Source organism: Carassius auratus, chromosome 30, assembly GCF_003368295.1.
Source record: "Carassius auratus strain Wakin chromosome 30, ASM336829v1, whole genome shotgun sequence".
Classification (NCBI taxonomy): domain Eukaryota; kingdom Metazoa; phylum Chordata; class Actinopteri; order Cypriniformes; family Cyprinidae; genus Carassius; species Carassius auratus.
The window spans coordinates 3,361,021-3,378,921 of NC_039272.1; the positions used below are offsets into that span (position 1 = coordinate 3,361,021).

Genomic DNA, 17,901 nt, shown 5'->3' on the forward strand with positions numbered 1-17,901 from the left:
TGGGCCTACGTGACTCATATAGAAGGGCTATGCTATGTTTTTGTTAATCATTCCATCATCCCATCCCATCTGGCCGTGTTTATTTCCGCTTACCTCCCCCGCGTTGGTGGCGGTGCTGGAAGTTGACGCCGCGCTGGGAGTGGGCGAGCGCTGCAGGGTTACCAGAGCCATGGATGGAGATCTCCCAGCACAACGGCCAGTCTATCTGTCACGAGCTAAACCGACTACTTAGCGGATTTTCCCCCAGCAGCGGCGCTAGATACACGGCGATAGCTCTGCGACTCCGCGCGCTCGATGTTACTGTTGTTAAAAGGCCATGACTGAGCAGTGTTTTGTGTCGCTGATTCCGTTTTGACATGAGCTGGATGATGTTTTGGTGCTTCTCATTCTCACTCACTGCCGCATGTGGCTGCCTTCAGTTCACACACACAGCCTGTAGTGTTGTCTCTGTTGTGAACGAATCGGTGTTTTTGAATGAATCTTGAAAGTGAACGATTCACTTCAAATTTTCGGCTAACGAGTCCCTCCCTTTGAAAGCGCGTTGACCCTTTTTCCAATCAAAGACTGACAGTGGTACGGACCAATAGTATTCGAGTACGAGCGATGTAGGCGCTTATCATTGGTTGGACTTACCGAACAAACACGCCCTTTAGTGAACGAGTCAGTGTTTTGAATCTGAACGAGGGATTTCTTTGGCCATTTGAATGAACTCGGGAGTCTAGTACCTCCTGTATGATATTAAGTGAAGCTCGGTTTATTTAGGATGCTGCTCCTATTGTTGTTGTTTTTATAGCTTGATAAAAGCATGTCAAGCATTTGACAAAATGGATGTAGATGATGTTGCAGTCATAAATGACTCGAATAAAAACTGGTTGAATGGTTAATTTAATAACATCAGTGACTCAATGTTGCACATAAAGACACTTGTCGCCCCCTACTGGCATCACGATGTGACGAGCCAGAGTAACAAGTCTCGGGGGTTAATGCAGTACACATAGCAAGTTTTTTAAATGATACAATAAATAAAAAGAAAACAGATAGAATACAAAAAGAAGATAGAGGATCAAATAAAGATGGAAGAGATGTGTTTTTAGGCCATTCTAGAAGATGACCAAGGACTCAGCTGCTCAGATTGAGTGGGGCAGGTCATTCCACGAGGAGTGAACATTTAATGTAAAAGACTGTGAAAGTGATTTTGTGCCTCTTTGGGATGGCACAATAAAGTGATGGTCACTTGCAGAAATCAAGATTCTAGTGGCACATAACTCTGAAGAAATGAATTAAGGTAAAGGGGTGCAGAGCCAGTGGTGCTTTTGTAGGCAAACATCAATGCCGGGCTGCTATCGGTAGCCAGTGCAAATTGATAAACGGAGTGTGGCGGCCTTCCATTTGGCTCATTAAACATTAATCTTGCTGCCACTTTCTGGATTTATTATAAAGGTTTGACAGAACTGTCTGCAAGACCTGCCAAGAGAGCATTGCAATAGTCCAGCCTGGACAGAACAAGAGCTTGTACAAGGAGTTGTGCAGCATGTTTCAAAAGAAAGGTCCTGATCTTCTTGATGTTGAATTAAGCAAATCTGCAGGACTGGACAGTTTTAACAAAGTGAGTCAGCTGATCATCAATCATAACTTCAAGGTTTCTGGCTGTTTTTATAAGAGTTATGGTTATGTGCCTCACTGGATCTTGAAATTTCCATGAAACGATGGGTTTGCTGGAACCACAAGCAGTTCTTGGCAATTTTTATTTGAAGGTGATGGACCTTCATCTAGCAAGAAATGTCTGTTAGACAAGCTGAGATGCGAGCTGCTGTCTTTGGATCATCAGGATGGAATGAGAGGTAGAGTTGAATGTCATCAGCATAGCAGTAATAAGAAAAACCATGTTTCTAAATTACAGAACCTAGTGGTGCCATGTAAACAGAGAAGAGAAGTGGTCCAAGAACTGAGCCCTGAGGCACCCCAGTAGATAGATGTTACAGTCTGAAGGGATGTGTTAATGATGTGCCTGAGTGCAGGTACAACTGCGGGAGAAATGGCTTGAAGGAGATGAGATGGAATAGGATCAAGTGGACAACTAGTAGGATGATTAGAAAGGATGAGTTTGGAGACTTCTACCTCAGAGAGTAAAGAGAAGGATGTGAACAAGTGTATGTTTGCTGGTAAGATGTGCTTGACAGATTGTGGTGGGGGAAATTGTGCACTGATTTTTATTAATGAAGAATGTGGTAAAGTTGTCAGCTGTTAGAGTTGATGAAGGAGGGGGAGGAGGAAGACAAAGGTCGGAGGAAAATGTTTTAAAGAGCATGCAAGAGTTAGATGAATTGTCAGTTTTGTTATGATAGTATTTCCTTTTAGCAGGGGAGACATTAGCAGAGAAGCAAGAGCGGAGTTGACTGATAGACAGGATTTTAATCAAATATAAATTTTCAAGAGTTGCCCTGTGAATGAATTAGGCTAAATATATTCACTCAAGTGAAACTTTTACAGACCTCAAGAGGCCACTAGAGGCTGGTTCTAATCTGGTGGACTTTACCCCATCATCAAGCTTTGTGTGAAGACAACGAATGAATAGACTCAGGCACTTGATGATTACATTATGGAAGTTAGGTAATAAAGATATAGTTAATCAGTAAATTCTGTTTTCTGCCTAAATCCATCTGATGGATGCACATGGCACTGTATATAAGAGAGAGTGAAGAAGAGCTTGCAGGACTGGAGATAACATCTGGTCAACTTACGGTGAGTGAAACTGTGTTTCTTTAATAAATTATTTCCAGCTTTGTTTTAAAGTACATGCAGACGGTGTATTACCTGTTAAACCATAAAAAGCTTACATGAAGGCTAACAAGAAGGAAAACTAAAATAATGTCTTTCAAGTTTGCATATAGGCCTACAGTATGTAATATTTGGTTGTGCAGATTTCTCTGAAATACACATGCACGATTTTGTACATTATTTGCAAAAATAATTTTCATTAATATCAAGTCAGTTGTATGAATAAACACATGGCAGCATTGTCTGGTGACATTTAAAATAGAAAGTGCAAAATTTATTTACACGTAGCAGGATTAAGCAGAAATTCATTTTAATAAAAATAAAATGAAAAATAAAAAGCCTATGGGGGTTATACAAAATAGTTTCCTTACATATACAAAACTAATTATGTTTTCATATCTGCAAATAGATTTACTAAAGCCACATTTGCATGTTTAGGGCAATTTTCTTCAGCAGACATGAGGGTGTGCATCATTGGAGCAGGGGTCATCGGCCTCTCCACCGCTCAGAGCATCTACCAGCACTTCCACAGCAGGATCAGCTCCCTCACCATAGAGGTGTATGCTGATGTCTTCACTCCACTCACCACCAGCGACGGGGCAGCTGGACTCTGGCAGCCCTATCTCTACGACAAGGGCAACGTGCAAGAAACGTGAGCTTTCAGTTGTGTCTGAATCTAAAAGTGTCAGTGAATCGGATTAAGCACATTCTTATGTTTCTCAGTTATCCTGAAGAACCCAAGATGCTGTATAATTTATAGCAGCAAGTAAAATGTTTATTTCCTTTTCTCAGTAAATGGAACAAAGAGACGTTTGACTATCTTCTAAGTTGCCTCAGCTCTCCAGATTCAGTGAAAATGGGAATCTTCCTCCAGTCGGGCTACAATCTGTGCCCTGAAACTGCACCAGTGAGAACACTGTCATTTCCTTCATAAAAATGCTTTATATTTAAAATACATAGTTGACGTTGCATTTCATTGAACAATGCAATATTTTTAGGTATATTTTGTAGCTGTCTCTCTGCTCCCTTCAAACAGGACCCCTCATTTAAAGATGCCGTGTTGGGTTTTCGCCAGCTGACTAAACGTGAACTAGACATGTTCCCTGGATACAGGTACTTATTGACTTTATTTATTTTGATTATTATTTTAAACTGATATCACTGTTTATGAAGGCAATGTCCTTTACAAGACATGTAATAATATTCAGTTTAACTGGACATACCTATGTATTATATTATATATTTCAGCTCAGTCTGAATGTAAAGGATCTCAATGTTATATCTACATCTCCATTTCCACTTTCCCTAGTTTTGGGTGGTTCAACACCGCTCTCATGATTGAAGGAAAGACATACCTGCCCTGGCTTATGGACTGGTGAGAGATCTTCTCAGTTACAAAAACAAGGATGAAGCTCTATGCATAAATGTAAAGATATACATGTATGTGCATGTGTATATATATATATATGGTCACCATAATTTTATGTATATAATATATAACAATGACATTTTAGTCATTTTATGTTGTTCTCTATACAGGTTAAAACAAAGAAATGTCAAGTTTCATCAAAGAAAGATTGGTTCATTTAAAGAGGTTTGCACATTTGTTGCACTTTGTTTCACTACAAAAAACATTCTATATGACTGGCCCAAGTGTAGCAATGCTAATTTAAAATTTTTGAGCTGTGTGAACATCATCTATCCTGTTGTGAAGTGATTGTGGTCACACTTTGTAATGACCTAAAAATGTCCTTCAGTTGGCAGATAGTGGTGCTGATGTTATCATCAACTGCTCCGGTGTCCGATCAGGAGACCTCCAGCCTGATCCTGAGCTCCAGCCAGCCAGAGGACAGATCATTAAGGTGAGGTTTAGTGGATAGAAATCAGTCAGGTTTTGAGTTTTAGACAGTCTCTGATTCTGTATGTATGTCAACAGGTAGATGCTCCCTGGATAAAACATTGGATCTGCACATATAATTTCTCATCTAGAGGTCATTCAGCGTACATCATACCCGGGTGAGTTTATTTTTCATCACAGTCAATGTATGTTTGAAAAAAAAAAGAAATTCAGAGATAAAGTGAAACATGCTGTGTTGGTTCCCATTTTAATTTGTGTTTATTATAAAATGTAAAATGTCCCAGGACAGATGCACATGACCTCAGTTTTGTTTCTGCAGGAGTCGTTTAGTCACTGTGGGTGGAGTTTTCCAAGTAGGAAACTGGAATCTGCAGAACAGTTCTGTTGACCACAAAAACATCTGGGAAGCGGCCTGCAAACTTGAGCCCAGTCTACTGGTAGGGGATCACATGTTGTCAAAATCTGTTATTTAAGGTGTGATTTTCCATATTTCTATGGATTTACTCAGTTTTCTTTCTCTTTAGCATGCACGGATAGTAGAGGACTGGACTGGTCTCAGACCGGCTCGCAGCAAAGTTAGACTGGAGAGAGAGACCATACGATCTGGACCGACCTCGTTTGAGGTGAGCTCATAGTAAAGAGAGCAGTATTTCTTCTTCTTAACCTTGCCTATTCACACACCATGCTGTTTTCTTTCTCCTCAGGTCATTCATAACTATGGTCATGGTGGTTTTGGAATGACCATCCATCGTGGATGTGCTGAGGAAGCTGCTCGTCTCTTTGGACAGATCCTGCAGCAGAAATGCCCGCTAGCTCTCTCTAAATCACGTCTCTAATAGATATATGACTCTGGACAATGTTAGACATAATTTTATCAGACATCAGCAATAGTCTCCTTAATTCCATAGCAGCTGACATACTAATTCCAAAAGGAACTCCATGAGTTTAAGAATGTATCCTTAAATACTGAGATGTAAATGTACATCTATTATTATTATACTTTAATAGAGTTTTTAAATAAAAGATAACATAACACAATCATAACAGAGATGAATTGTCAGCATGTTATTTAGCCAATGTACGATAATTAATCAGATGCTTGCATGATTTATTTATGCTTTGATCTAATGTTTTTAGATCACTGTAACTTTATTATTATCATGCACGTTCATCACTGTAGTGGCAAGGAATCTTGCTCTTTGACTGTTTTAACAATAGACTTTTCAGGTATCTTCTAATTCATATAATGCACCTATGAAATAGTTTTCCAGTATACATTGCATATATGAAGGCAGTATATAAAAATAGTATATGAAACATTATTTTTAATATGTGAACATATCTGCACAACCTGTGATTCAACTGAACCTATTAATCAATTTAAACGCGCTTGAGCAGTTTAAAAAAAGATAAATACAGGTACATAAACAATGTATAAACAGTATTATAAATAATAAATACATTTGCAATTTTACAAATACCTAAACATTACACCAAGGCCTTAAAAAATACAATCAGATATGTACCTCTACAACTGCAGGATAATAATTATTCTGTATAATGTATTACTTATTTTTAAATAATAATAAATATGGTTTATTTAGCTATCAAGTAATAAAGTAATAAAATGAATCAAATATTTGTTAGTTTGTTTGTTTTTCTGACCCAAAAGCACATCTTTCTACTGTAAAATAATATTTTAATGAATATGTTAAATAATAAAGTACATTTTACATACATTTGCCCATACAAAGCCCTTGCATTTGCATCCAGCTGCACAGTGTCTCCCTTGATTAGTGTATTATTGAAATGCTGCAAGCATTAGGTGCCTGATAATATTTTTTGCCTCTGTTTCAGTAACATTTTGATTTCCTTTACAGACACAGGGAACATTATTTTTTTATATTCAACAAAACAGTCAATAAATAAGCTTGAAGCAGATGTTGATACAATCAACACACAAGCCAGGTGCAAAGAAATAATAAACAATTGACGCAGTAATATAAACAAATCTTTCTCTTGAACAAATTAAAAAGATGAATCAAAACCACTACAGCCAAATTGGGGATAGCATACTACCACTTTTACTATTTTTACATAGTTATTTTATTTGGAACAACAGAAAATATTAGGTATAAAAATATATTAGTCTTTGGATTAACACGTTTAATAAATATGTCTTACTTACAGAATAGGAAGACTTCTGGCTTCTGCAACTTTTTAACAATTTATTTATTTATTTGTCTAATAAAATTGCTTTAGTCTCTATTAAAATAATTCATAATTTCTACCAAGTAAATTCTAAACTTGCTAAATATGAAAAAAATTAAAATAAATAATAATAATTATATTTCCCCCAAATGAAGAAAAAGTTATTTATTTGTTTTCGGACTGTGCTTATTAAAAATAATTTTCAGTTGACTTCCCTGCTTTTGTTTAAAAACATCTTTATTCAAACTTCTGTATAATCCCCATCCCCCCATTTATTTTTTATTTAGTTATTTAGTTTTGGTTACTCTCTGATATACGACCCTTCTCACTTCAAATTTATTATTAATTTGTTGCTATTTCTGTACAAACTTTACTTTCATAAATGTGATCTTTCAAAGAAACCTTTTTGATATATAACATAATTCAGCATATACTGTAATGAAATGTAAAAAAAGAAAAATGATATCTAAGCTACTTTACTTGAACACTGTGAACCTGTAGCTAAGAGCTCCAGCTGATATTCTGAATCTAAAGGTTACATATTTTCATGTTACACGCTCCCAAGGCAGAGCTCACCAAACCTGTTTGGGGAGCAACGAAATGCAAAACTTCTTCCGTAATCAATGGAATGAAAAAGTATATTGTGACCGCCCCTTTAAGAGTACCATACTACTTTTACTCTTTCTAACATGTAAAAATAGCAAGACTAAAACTCAGAACGCAGCCCATATTATGCATTTACCTAAGGCTTATAATGATATGTAATCTGAGACCCACCAAAACATTACTGAAGACTGAAGATTTTCATATAAGAGAGAGGAGAAGAACCTGTTTAGGACAACGTCGATTTTTCTTTGGAGGTAACAAGACAAAAGAGTTTGGAATTATACATGATAAGTATATATTCTACACATTTATACTACAATCTTGTCTGTAGATATTGTACATGTTAATCTATTCATTGTGTCCATATGGGGCATTAATATTTGCAGTTGGATTTACAGTTTTTTTCAAGGAACTGTAGAGACAATACAGTATGTCATTATTAAAATACAAAAGTATTCACTCTATTATTCACTCTATCATTGAAGGGAAGACATACCTGCCCTGGCTTATGGACTGGTGAGAGATTCCTGTGATCTAATCAGTAACCAAAATGAGAATGGAAATGAAATTGATTTTAACAGTGGAGTTTAAGAATCCACAGTGAAATCTAATATTCTAAATGTAATTCAAGTGTGGACATTCTTACATTTAAGAAAATAAATACAGTATGTAATTATTAAAATACAAAAGTATTCACTCTATTATGGAACTTTTTTTCCGCAGACATGAGGGTGTGCATCATTGGAGCGGGGGTCATCGGCCTCTCCACCGCTCAGAGCATCTACCAGCACTTCCACAGCAGGATCAGCCCCCTCACCATAGAGGTGTATGCTGATGTCTTCACTCCACTCACCACCAGCGACGGGGCAGCTGGACTCTGGCAGCCCTATCTCTACGACAAGGGCAACGTGCAAGAAACGTGAGCTTTCAATTGTGTTCCATGGCATAAAATAGCAACTAATTCAGTTGAAGCACATTCTTATTAGGGCCCGAGCACCGATGGTGCGAGGACCCTCTTGGAATTGCTCCGTTTATGTGTTTTTATTCTTCTTCAGTAAATGGAACAAAGAGACGTTTGACTATCTTCTAAGTTGCCTCAGCTCTCCAGATTCAGTGAAAATGGGAATCTTCCTCCAGTCGGGCTACAATCTGTGCACTGAAACCCAGCCGGTAAGAACATTATCAGAGAATGGAATGTAATCAACTGCAAGTTCTGACACATACAAAATGGTTTTGTCAGATAGGGTTGTTAAGTCTGGGTTTTTCCCACAGAATTGGGTTACTTTTAAACTGTTGCTGTGAGTTAATTTTCTCCTGTGGATTAAATGTTAGAAATATATTTTACATTTTAATTAAATGCTTTTACTGAAAACCTGAACACATTTTTTCATTATACGTATGATAAAGTACGCTAGATGTTTTGTGAAGAACACAAGTAGCTGTGTTTATAATCAATGTGCATAACAGTGATTGTAAAACATATATTTTAGGTTTGGAAATGACATTTTGAGTTTTTATATTTGGAATAGATGGTCATCACACTACTTGGGCTGTTTTTGACTGGCATGGGTTAGTTTTGTCACGCAGACCTGGCAACCCTGACTGTATGGAACAGAGCAGATGCTTTCAGTGTAGAACTGCAGCATACGTTTTCAGTCCCAACTAAATGATCTTATACTCTATAAAAAAAGCAAAACGAAGCAAGCTTCAACGAGAGCAGCCAGCTGGTGCAGTGTAGCAGTGTACACGTGTTTGCATGGCTTTTTCTGTAGATCCCACCGTCTCACACATCACAATTACATACAATCACATACGATGTCTGCATGTTATTGGTCAAACGATCATGACCTTCATTAAGTATGAAAACAGGAAACCAAAGCCAAAACCTGGCTATTTAAGGCAATATAGAAATCCTGGCCAGGACGTGTCCGCACGTTTGGTCACCCTATCTAAACAAAAGAAGTGGTCAGAATCAAAAGACCTGAACGTCCACATTAAACTGCTGAGGCTTCTTTCTGGCATTGGTTAAAACCAGCATAAAATTAGAGCAAGAATAACTGACCCAAGAGAGAATAATGAAAATGACTCAGTCTCTGCTCCCCTCAAACAGGACCCTTCATTTAAAGACATTGTGTTGGGTTTTCGCCAGCTGACTAAACGTGAACTAGACATGTTCCCAGGATACAGGTACTTACCAGTTAGCTACATCTCATCACAAATCATTTCTATAATTGGATGATGCTGACTTGTTTTGTTGTTCTACCCTTTGGTGGTTGTATAATTATAATTTTTTTGAATAAAATTAGACAGATTTTAATTTATTTGATCATACATCGGATTTGTTTATGTCATTTTTCTTTTTTCTTTTTCTTTTGAGTTTTGGGTGGTTTCACACTGCTCTCATGATTGAAGGAAAGACATACCTGCCCTGGCTTATGGACTGGTGAGAGATTCCTGTGATCTAATCAGTAATCAAAATTATGATGGGAACGAAACAGAATATAACAGTGGAGTTCAAGAATCCACAGTGAAATCTAATATTCTAAAAGTAATTCAAGTGTGAACATTTTTACATTTAAGAAAATAAATATTTAGACTTAAAATGTATGTGTGCATCCAAGTGGATGTGTGCAAGATAAATGTTTATACTTTTTTATAAGTTTTACTGTATACATGCTTCAGAATAACCATTATGGATTTATATAGCTATGTGAAAATTGTTGTAAATGTGTTGCTTGTTTACAGTATGACTCCTTTCTTACAAATGATTAACACTATTTTTGACACCTTGGCCACATTTTTGTTTTCTACAGGTTAGGAGAAAGAAAGGTCCAGTTTTATCAGAGGAAGATTGGTTCATTTAACGAGGTTTAAGGAATTTCATTTTCATTTAAAATTATGGGTTTTTATTATTTATTTATTTTTATAAAAATGTTTTTAAAATGTACACTAATGTTCAAAAGTTTAAGGTCAGTAATATTTTTTAAAGATCAAATGTGACCGATAGGACATTTATAGCACTAAGTGACAAAAGACTTATATTTAAAATACTGTTCTTTAGAACTTTCTATTTATCAAGAACTATAGGAAAATGGATTTCCACGGATATATACATATATATATAAACCCTGTCCCAAACTTTTGAATGGTAGTGTAGATGTTAACTTTATTGTTAGAAAATGTAACACCTGGTTAACTGAAAACAGCTTTACCATAATATAGGTGGATGCACTAATAAATTAAATTAAAGTTGATATTCTGCTGGCCTTATCTCTAAAAGTGATTTTAATAATAACCTCCAAAATGTGCTTCAGCTGGCAGATAGTGGTGCTGATGTTATCATCAACTGCTCCGGTGTCCGATCAGGAGACCTCCAGCCTGATCCTGAGCTCCAGCCAGCCAGAGGACAGATCATTAAGGTGAGGTTTAATCGAGAAAAGTCAATCAGACTTAGAACGTTTACATAGAGCTTTATGCTTTATATTTCAACAGGTAGATGCTCCCTGGTTAAAGCACTTTATCCTCACCCATGATCCCTCTAAAGGACTGTATAACTCACCGAGCGTCACTCCTGGGTAAGTCTCTTTATGATGACACTGTACTGCATATAAACAGAGGTAACTGAAAAATAGATTAAATAAATATAGTCTAAATATTAGATAAAACAACTCAAACTGAAACTACAACCCCAATTCGAGAAAATTTGGGACGTTTTGTAAAATGCAGTAAAACCAAGAAACTGTGGTTTGTTAACTGTATTTAACCTTTTACAATTAAAATACTTCCAATGTTTCATTGACCAACTTAAATGTATTTTGTAAATATAAGCAATTTTTTATTTTGAAGGCTACAACAAACTCTACAAAAGTTGGGACAGAGGAATAATAAAAGTGAACCATTTTGAAACAGTCCACAATATAAATATGTGAATTTGTATCAGGTGAGGGGATCTTATTTTGGGATAAGAAGAGCATATCTTTGTCAGCAAAGCTGGATTTGTGGCTCACCACTTTGTGCCAAATTTCATGAGAGAATTGTTAGGTAAATCAAAAATCTCATTTCTCATTGCAAAATTGCAAATAATTTAGGTCTTTCACCTTTGAGCCCTCAGATTTCATTGCACTGAAACTGCTGCTTTGTGAAATAGCCACATAGCCTTGGGAGCACTGTGGAAAACTGTTGTCACTTAACACAGTCTACACCTGAATTAAGGAATGGACCTTAACTCTCTGTTAAACAAGAAAAAATGTATGCAACAATTCTAGGCAGAGACTCCCTATGAGATTTCTGGGCCCAAGCTCATCTTAGATGGCCCAAAAGACAGTGAAAATGAGTGCTTTCATCAAATGAGTCCACATTTCAGCTTGTATTTAGGGAAAACAGACATCAAATTGTCAGTCCCAAAGATGAAAGGAACCAAACAGACATTTCAAACAATGACTGATGTAGTACTTTTGCAAGTGCCTGTGATTCATCTGAATTAGTAGATTTGCATCCAATTCTTATGTCTCTTATAAGTTTTAGTGCTGTCAATTTTATTTCAGGACTTGTTTCAGCAATGAATCTGACTACTTGCATACTTGATCCATTTCCCACTAATCTCCTGAAGAAATGTTTGCCAGTTATTGTTCCCCATATTACACCCATTGTTAACACTTCACTTGATTCTGGGGTTGTCCGTTCTGCTGTTAAGACAGCAGCAATTAAACCTGTCCTTAAAAAACTGGGGAGTGATAATCCGAGGCATTATGCCCATTCAAACCCGAGTGGGCCCCCTCAGATTTTTGAGCCAAGTGGCCAAAAAGACAAAATTAGCCTAATAATATATTTTTTATATATATCTGCCACAATCATATAGGTGTGATGTGCGGCACATCACTTGCTGCTAAATTCAAATCGGCGTTCGCTGACTGGCGCAGAGCCAGAGACGTTTTTACAGCACTGTGCATTATAACCAATCATGCATGATTCTGTTGAGCTTATTAATATAATTGCCAATCAGATGCATTCAGATGAGTCATCACCAGATTTCTGTTCACAACGCACGTCGCTGACTGAATTCTGCTCTCTTGCAAATTAATTCTCTCATTAGAAACAACGAACTGCATACTGTATGTGTTTAGCTTACGATGTAAGATATGCATTTCACAGTGTAAACAGCTTCAGTGATTATAATTTGAGTTTTTGGATTGTGTTGAGTCAATGATAATGTTCTTTGATAATGTAAATACCCCACCCCATTTCAATTATTTTGTTCCCCCTCAAAAATAATATTTGCATGATGCCCCTGAGTGATATCGACAAGATGTCAAACTATGGGCCAGTAGTGTAGCCAGAAAAGAGACTCTGGGTGTGCATATGAAAATCTGGGTGTGCCACATTTATTGTCAGATTACTGTGCAAAATTATGGGATAGTATTTTTGTCACACTGCTTCCGTCCAACCATACTCCTAGTGTTAATTTGCAGGTCGTGTCAAAATGTAGTTAATTGTTAAATGTAATAATTTTCTTCCAAATACATAATTTTGAACTTTAGCTATTTCATTTTGTTTATTTTTCATTACAATTTATTCACTTTAAATAAATTATAATACATAATTATAGTATTAAAATGAATTGTAGTTGCTCAATATAGATCTTATATTTGCGCGCGTGCCGAGGCGCAGGTTTGCGCGCTTCGGATGAGCGCATGCACAAATCTTCTCACTGCGCGCGCGAACTCGCTGCCTCTGGCTCTTAAATGTTTAAACTGACAAAGCTTAAATGAGTTTAGTTTAAACACAGATATCAGCACCCAGGTGATGACGGAATAAATTACTGCTCATATACAGCATTCGCGTTGAACAAGAGTGAATGATTTGTCCAGGGTTTTTTTTTTCATGTTTTTGTAATGTCTGGGAAGCCAGAATGCGCATGCATCAATAGAAACATTTATTAGCTGAACCCTGTTTTTTTTTACTTGCCATTTATAGAAAGCCATATTACAGATGATACTACAGATGCTTTGTCAGATTTAAGTTGAAGCGCGTGCCGAACCGTGTGTGGTGAACCGAACGGTTTTTTTTTTTCAGCGAACCGTGCCATCCCTATTACCTCAATAATCAATCAATTACAGGCCTAAAACAATCATGCCCGAGCAGACGGATATTAGTACATCTCATCACACCGTCACCCGCGTCTAAATCATTTATATGGTCTGGTTTTCAGTCTAAAACAGTTGTGTCAAGTATAAATGTCTCATCTGTTTCGGGAGGTGCGTGCGCAGTCAGCGGAGGCTCGCACCTCCCAACTCGCACCGGAGGCTCACACCATTTTTCTCAGATTTTGAAAAATCTTCGCGATCGACTTAAAATGCTTCCAAGATCGACTTGTCGACCGCGATCGACGGGTTGGTGACTCCAGATATAGCGACCAACTTTTTTTGAGCAAGCACTGATTATGCGTGACACAGTCTCAATTTGTGGGACGCATGTATTGGGCTTCAAACGCTGTGCGGGCACGCGCTACGCGGGACGGGTGGTCACCCTACCTGGCACACCCGTCTAGAGTGTGTCCACCTTTGTGTGTGGGTCCATGTACATGCTGGATCGGCAGGTTAAAAAAAGCCTCAAGTCCAAATATTAATTTATCACCAATTAACTGTTTGACAAACACTTCCTGCTTCGATGTCCAGATCTGAATTAAAAAAAATCTCAAACATGCTACGAAGTCCCGATCTGAATCAACCGAGTCGCGAACAGGCTCCGAAGTGCCGAGTCGCGAACAGGCTCCGAAGTGCCGATCTGAATCAACCGAGTCGCGAACATGCTCCGATGTCTGAATCAACCGAGTCGCGAACAGGCTCCGAAGTGCCGATCTGAATCAACCAAGTCGAGAACAGGCTCCGAAGTGCCGATCTGAATCAACCGAGTCGCGAACAGGCTCCGAAGTCCCGATCTGAATCAACCGAGTCGCGAACAGGCTCCGAAGTGCCGATCTGAATCAACCGAGTCGCGAACAGGCTCCGAAGTGCCGATCTGAATCAACCGAGTCGCGAACAGGCTCCGAAGTGCCGATCTGAATCAACCGAGTCGCGAACAGGCTCCGAAGTCTCGATCTGAATCAACCGAGTCGCGAACAGGCTCCGAAGTGCCGATCTGAATCAACCGAGTCGCGAACAGGCTCCGAAGTGCCGATCTGAATCAACCGAGTCGCGAACAGGCTCCGATGTGCCGATCTGAATCACCGAGTCGCGAACAGGCTCCGAAGTGCCGATCTGAATCACCGAGTCGCGAACAGGCTCCGAAGTGCCGATCTGAATCACCGAGTCGCGAACAGGCTCCGAAGTGCCGATCTGAATCAACCGAGTCGCGAACAGGCTCCGATGTGCCGACCTGAATCAACCGAGTCGCGAACAGGCTCCGAAGTGCCGATCTGAATCAACCGAGGCGCGAACAACCGAGTCGCGAACAAAAAAATATATATATATTCTAAGTAAACAATAGCCCAAGTTTAGTAAACATTTTTTATTGAGACTATAAAAAATAATTCTGCATCTATTTTTATTTAGCCACTGCTATGGGCCTATATCAAATTTGCCATTTATATTTAAAGTTCTTGAGCATGTGGTAGTTAGTCAACTACAAATTCATCTCTCTACAAACAGATTACTAGAACCCTTTCAATCTGGGTTCAGATCTGGACATAGTACGGAGACTGCTCTATTGAGGGTGGTAAATGATGTTCTTGTGGTTTGCTGACTTTGGGGCTTGTGGGGCATTAGTGCTGCATTTGATACTATATCTCGCACTATACTATTGGATAGACTACATAGGTGGATTGAGCTTTCTGGTATATCTCTTAAGTGGTTTCAATCATTCTCTCAGAACAAACTCAATTTGTCTATTCTGGGGCAAATAAACCTCAGACTGTCCCATTATGACAGGGAGTCCCTCAAGGATCAGTGTTGGGTCCTGTTCTTTTTTTGTATTTATGTGCTGCCTCTTTGACAGATTATTCGGAAGTATGGTATGGTCTGTGCAGATGATGCTCAGATTTATATTTGTACTCAAACTGATGTTACACTCGCACTTGAAACTTTAACTGATTATTTATTGGAATTAAAGACCTGGATGGGACAACTTTCTTAAATCGAACTGTTGTAAAATTTAGATTTTATTAACTGGCACTCCAGCTTCTGTTAATAAATGTAATATACAGTTAAACAGACAGTGACAGACAACAGCCTGATCTCCCCTGCTGAGCAGGTTTAATACTCAATTTAAACTTTTTATCATCTGCAGAAAATTGCATGCATAAGACCCTTTCTCTCTATTCCTGATGCTGAAATGCTCATACTTGCTTTCAGCTTTCACATATTGATTTTAATGTTTTTACTTTAACTTGAAAAGCAGTACATGGGCTCACACCAGAAGATGTGACAGTTCAGTGTTAAACATGTTTCTAAAAACAAAACTTTTCTTGGAGTTTGATTTATTTGTTTATATTTACAAAATAAAATTAAGTTGGAGATTTTTCCTTTGTACTATAGTCAATTAAATAAGGGTTTAAGAGAATGAACAAATAAAATTTTCTTATTTTATAGCATTTCACAAAACAACCCAACTTTACTGGAATTGGGGTTAGAACTTAACTGAAACTCAAATCAAAATAAATGGAAATAGCAAATGGAAATAACAAAGGCACATAACAAAACTGCTAAAACCTAAACAATTTTTCTAATTTAAACTGAAAATATATAAAAAAGCTAATTCAAAATACTAATAAATAAATCGAGAGTTTATAAATTATACTAAAATTAAACACAAGCATTGTTGCTCATTTTTAACTTGTGTCTATAATGAAGTTCACATTGCAGTCTTGTCTTAGATTCTAAGGTTCTCAGTTTGTTTCTGCAGGAGTCGTTTTGTCACTGTGGCTGGAGTTTACCAAGAAGGAAACTGGAATCTGCAGAACAGTTCTGTTGACCACAAAGAGATCTGGGAAGCAGCCTGCAAGCTTGAGCCCAGTCTAAAGGTAGTTTCAACTGTTTTAACCTTGCTAAATTAGTGTTTGTTTGAGTGGCATGAGTGGATTGGATGTTGTATTTTTTTTCTCTAGCATGCACGGATAGTAGAGGACTGGACTGGTCTCAGACCCACTCGCAGCAAAGTTAGACTGGAGAGAGAGACCATACGATCTGGACCGACCTCGTTTGAGGTGAGCTCATAGAATGACTCTTACACTTAAGATCTGATGCCATCTTTCATTGAAGGAAGATCACTATGAATAATGAAGATAAGGCATGATTAATACAGAGCTCCTAAATGGACATGCTACTGGAAAAAATATGTGAGAAAAAAATTATATTGCAATATCATTACTGCAATTGGATATTCCATATCCAATAATCCAATAATTCAAGAAAATGATATAAAATGGGATGTAAAGCTGTATTGTTTAATGTTTTATTTAACTATATTATATAATATTTTTCAAGAAAATTTACAAGTGAAGACAAAAGCATTGGCAGTTTTTTCACTTTTATAGCTTTAATTTATTTTCAGCTTTATTTTTATTTCAGTTCATTTCTTTAAGCTTGTTAAGTTTAAAACCAATGATTGATTGCATTAGAACCCCAAGAAGAATTATATTCCCTTACAAAACATTTGTATATGGAAATAATGAGACGGGAGGGGAAATGTATTTTAATGTTTTTGCTTCTCGGGGGAACACTGTACTCCTACAAATGAATGTAAAATATTTGCATGAGAACATAAAGTGATTGCATGTAAATGCGAAAGATTACTAAGAAAAAAAAATGACACTGTGTCTACAACTGATGTGAGGGGCACAAATTGACTAAAGACTATAAAACCCATTATAATCACTGAATCTGTCTACACTGGATGTGATTCACCTATTTAAGATGAGCTGACAAAGAATAGATGATTTGCATTGGTTGCTTTATCATATCCAGTGTAGACCGCTTTTAGCTTGATACAACATGAGTGACAATGGTCACGTCCGCTGTCAACGTGGTCTAAGGTTTTGTAAATGAACATTAAAGTTTTGCAAGTAAAATCTTTTTTTTTCTTTACATTTTTCCTTCCAACTCATTTTTCCTCCAATCACGATGTCCCCTTAGGGCTCCACAGATTCATGATTCTCTGTTCACACACCATGCTGTTCTCTTTCTCTTCAGGTCATTCATAACTATGGTCATGGTGGTTTTGGAATGACCATCCATCGTGGATGTGCTGAGGAAGCTGCTCGTCTCTTTGGACAGATCCTGGAGCAGAAAGGATTGCTAGCATTCTCTAAATCACATCTCTCATAGATCTGTGATTCTGGATAAGGTTATCTATATAATATAGCATTGAGGGGATGAGCTTAATAAACAAAGTTTGTTGCTAAATGTTTGGTTTTGATGCAAACCAGAATAAAAGCGTTTGGAGCCTGATGTGCT

General features: G+C 37.6%; 3 protein-coding genes across 7 annotated transcripts in view; 2 read left to right on the top strand and 1 right to left on the bottom strand.

The window, feature by feature from the left end:
* Positions 1 to 455, bottom strand: part of ssh1a (slingshot protein phosphatase 1a) — a 31,877-nt gene extending 31,422 nt beyond the window's left edge. The window contains exon 1 of the mRNA XM_026210847.1: positions 94 to 455. Coding sequence (XP_026066632.1) covers positions 94 to 171 — 78 coding nt within the window. The 5' untranslated portion in view covers positions 172 to 455. The remainder of the gene's footprint in view (positions 1 to 93) is intronic.
* Positions 456 to 2,668: 2,213 nt separating this feature from the next.
* LOC113048892 (D-amino-acid oxidase-like) lies at positions 2,669 to 17,864 on the top strand. 5 transcript variants are annotated; one of them, XM_026210849.1, is made up of 11 exons: positions 2,669 to 2,742; positions 8,177 to 8,372; positions 8,509 to 8,623; positions 9,564 to 9,640; positions 9,831 to 9,896; positions 10,267 to 10,321; positions 10,768 to 10,872; positions 10,946 to 11,028; positions 16,352 to 16,469; positions 16,554 to 16,652; positions 17,638 to 17,864. In XM_026210849.1, exons 2-11 carry the CDS (start codon positions 8,179 to 8,181, stop codon positions 17,770 to 17,772), a joined length of 1,047 nt encoding a protein of 348 aa, XP_026066634.1. In that variant the 5' UTR covers positions 2,669 to 2,742; positions 8,177 to 8,178; the 3' UTR covers positions 17,773 to 17,864. The 5 variants fall into 5 exon arrangements, with proteins under 5 accessions (XP_026066634.1, XP_026066635.1, XP_026066633.1 ...); XM_026210850.1 differs by lacking the exon at positions 2,669 to 2,742 and adding an exon at positions 4,122 to 4,153; XM_026210848.1 differs by lacking the exon at positions 2,669 to 2,742 and adding an exon at positions 7,575 to 7,707.
* Positions 2,690 to 5,722, top strand: LOC113048893 (D-amino-acid oxidase-like). The gene is made up of 11 exons (XM_026210853.1): positions 2,690 to 2,742; positions 3,235 to 3,430; positions 3,571 to 3,685; positions 3,815 to 3,891; positions 4,088 to 4,153; positions 4,318 to 4,372; positions 4,536 to 4,640; positions 4,715 to 4,794; positions 4,956 to 5,073; positions 5,161 to 5,259; positions 5,341 to 5,722. Exons 2-11 carry the CDS (start codon positions 3,237 to 3,239, stop codon positions 5,470 to 5,472), a joined length of 1,041 nt encoding a protein of 346 aa, XP_026066638.1. The 5' UTR covers positions 2,690 to 2,742; positions 3,235 to 3,236; the 3' UTR covers positions 5,473 to 5,722.
* Positions 17,865 to 17,901: the final 37 nt, after the last annotated feature.

Bases quoted from the DNA above. Each gene is read 5' to 3' on its own strand.
- LOC113048893 (XM_026210853.1), top strand. From the start codon at position 3,237: ATGAGGGTGTGCATCATTGGAGCAGGGGTCATCGGCCTCTCCACCGCT. The intron at 5,074-5,160 runs GTAGGGGATCAC...CTTTCTCTTTAG, and splicing joins AACTTGAGCCCAGTCTACTG to CATGCACGGATAGTAGAGGA. The intron at 5,260-5,340 runs GTGAGCTCATAG...CTTTCTCCTCAG, and splicing joins CTGGACCGACCTCGTTTGAG to GTCATTCATAACTATGGTCA.
- LOC113048892 (XM_026210848.1), top strand. From the start codon at position 7,602: ATGATATGTAATCTGAGACCCACCAAAACATTACTGAAGACTGAAGAT. The intron at 8,373-8,508 runs GTGAGCTTTCAA...ATTCTTCTTCAG, and splicing joins AAGGGCAACGTGCAAGAAAC to TAAATGGAACAAAGAGACGT. The intron at 11,029-16,351 runs GTAAGTCTCTTT...TTGTTTCTGCAG, and splicing joins TCACCGAGCGTCACTCCTGG to GAGTCGTTTTGTCACTGTGG.